Below are 2,371 nucleotides of genomic sequence, written 5' to 3' on the forward strand. Positions count from 1 at the left end.
AAATTTAAGCCTGGATTTTAAAAAATTCTGATTTCTAACCTTCCCCCGATCATTTCTTTTGCTGGATATGCTAAGCTTCATTGTCATATCAGTTCTCAATATCATTAACACTAACAGAAACCAAAGTTTTCAGCGTTCTAACTCCGAGAAAAAGATAGCAATGTAATGGGCTTTTATTCCATGAACAAGAACAAACACGTTTATATGTCTTTTTACAATAAGCAATTGTCTTTCAAGAGCAGATGAATGAACTTTTACAAGAAGGTCCTGGCTTTTGAATGCGTGTTCCTTAGCTTACCCCTTCCAGATTTACTTCTCCTATAGCTCCTCAATGGTGTCAAATAGAACCTCAACAGGCCGTTATCAAGGTTGTTTGGAGAATGTCTTGCGGTCCTGTTCTGCTGCAATCCCGCTACTCTGTAGGAGTTCCTACAGCTAAGGGTATAGCTGCGGATAAGCTTCTGGCTCACACACACATTTGCTTCTGCAATGGCCACCCGCCTCAGCTTCTGCCAAGACTCCCCAAATGGCTGATCAGCCACATTTCCTTCATCGTAATTTTCTTCTTCATTAACACATTTAGGTTGGCTTCGCCTCTGCCTCTGTATCAATCCGAAAATATTCCGTATTTTGGGCCACTTGCTCAACTTCTTCAAACCCTTCTTACTAATCCCACCTGCCACAGACGCAGCAGCATCTTTCGGAACATACTCGATACTCCCCAAATCATCATTTTTCGCACATTTCGGGTTTCCATTCCTAGCATCAGTTTCCTCTGCAATGCCCAACTTCGCCCCGTAGAAGAAATCCGTACTCTCAGGAGACTCTTTCGCATTTGCATTGGATGCCAATTTCAGGTCATCAAACTCTGATACCATCCCTTTCCTATGCGAATTGGCACGATCAAAGCTCCTCCACCTCTGCGAACACGGAGTTTCTGAATAGTAATCCTTCGTCTGAGCTGAACCACCGGGACTCCTCTGCGCTTCCTCATTCGCCAAATTCATCCTCTCTTCCAAGGCTACCATTGGTGTAAGCCTCGGATACGCCTTTCCTATCAAACACCCGTCCCAAGAAGCCCTCGGCTCATCGAACGAATACCGCTCCACATCGACTGATAACCTCGGGTCCGTATCGCAAGATCTCCTCCCCACTCCGTACTCGCCCATCTCTGATTGGGTCTCCCTCCACCGCCTCCCGCTCCGCTTCTCAACCTCCACAAAACTACGACTACTAACAGCATTGTGCTTCTTTATCTTCTGCTTTTGCCTCCGTTTCCTCAATTTCTTGCTGAACACTGAAGCAGCCTCCCAGAAACTCCCGGCAATATCCTTGAAATCCCTTACTCCACTCTTTTTGCTCCGCCATTCGAGATCTATTAACTCTTTCATCGTCTTAAGCTCCATCCCTTCCTGCACAATGTCATTCTCTAGTCCATTGCCGATATCAGCAAGAACCTTCTCCGTAGCCCTAATTTCTCCTCCACAATCATTCACATTTTCGTCCTCCTCACTCAGTCCAAATCCGAGGTCCCCTAATCCCACCTCAAACCTCCCAATCAGGGCCTTGCGCTCATCATCAAGATTGAAAAGGTCCCACAGCGTGCTCCGAGCCCTAACTTCGCAGGACCTCCGGCTCGGCAGCTCTAATGCCACCGCGACGACGGAAGAGTCCTTGGCGGAGAAAGATTTGCTGCGGCGGAGCACAGCGGACGTGGGGATCTCCTGGCTCGGGGCGGGGTGGATGGAAGCGAAGCGCTCACGGAGGCATGAGGCGCAGAAGCCGGTGAAGGGTCTGCTGGGGTGGCGGTGGCAGCTGGAGAGACGGCTTCTGGGTTGGGAGGTCATGGCCGGAGGAGTAGAGCGGCGGGGAGTGGGTGCATTGCATATATATATGAATATATATATATATATAGAGAGAGAGAGAGAGAGAGAGAGAGAGAGAGAGAGAGAGAGAGAGAGAGAGAGAGAAGAATTGACAGGGACTAGTGAATCGGGGAGAAGGTACTACTTTTTCTTGGCGATGGGCAGTGAGCAGAGAGTGGGGAGTGTGACTGTGACAAATGGAAGGAAACACATGCAGCGCTGAATTCGGAAACCCTGCCTTGAACCCTTCTTCACTTCTTCAGAAAAATAATACTTTTATCAGTTTTAGATTTTATCATAAATGATTTTGGTGGTAAAATTTCTCCTTCTCTTTTAAAAAAAATAATTAATTTAAAATTTATATTAGAATTATTTTTTAAAAATAAAAAATAATTTTTTTAAAAAAAAAAGAGAGTATAAAATTTATACATCTTAAAATAATATCTAATATTAGTCATATAAGAATAACGTTATTTCTCATTTTTTAATAATTTGATTTAAGATAA

General features: G+C 44.9%; 1 protein-coding gene across 1 annotated transcript; it reads right to left on the minus strand.

The window, feature by feature from the left end:
• Positions 1-153: 153 nt before the first annotated feature.
• LOC122293320 (protein OCTOPUS-like) lies at positions 154-2,110 on the minus strand. The gene has a single exon (XM_043101864.1). It carries the CDS (start codon positions 1,845-1,847, stop codon positions 255-257), a length of 1,593 nt encoding a protein of 530 aa, XP_042957798.1. The 5' UTR covers positions 1,848-2,110; the 3' UTR covers positions 154-254.
• Between the last annotated feature and the right edge of the window lie 261 nt (positions 2,111-2,371).

The sequence above is a fragment of the Carya illinoinensis genome, chromosome 14, assembly GCF_018687715.1.
Source record: "Carya illinoinensis cultivar Pawnee chromosome 14, C.illinoinensisPawnee_v1, whole genome shotgun sequence".
In the NCBI taxonomy this organism is placed as follows: domain Eukaryota; kingdom Viridiplantae; phylum Streptophyta; class Magnoliopsida; order Fagales; family Juglandaceae; genus Carya; species Carya illinoinensis.

Bases quoted from the DNA above. Each gene is read 5' to 3' on its own strand.
- LOC122293320 (XM_043101864.1), bottom strand. From the start codon at position 1,847: ATGACCTCCCAACCCAGAAGCCGTCTCTCCAGCTGCCACCGCCACCCC.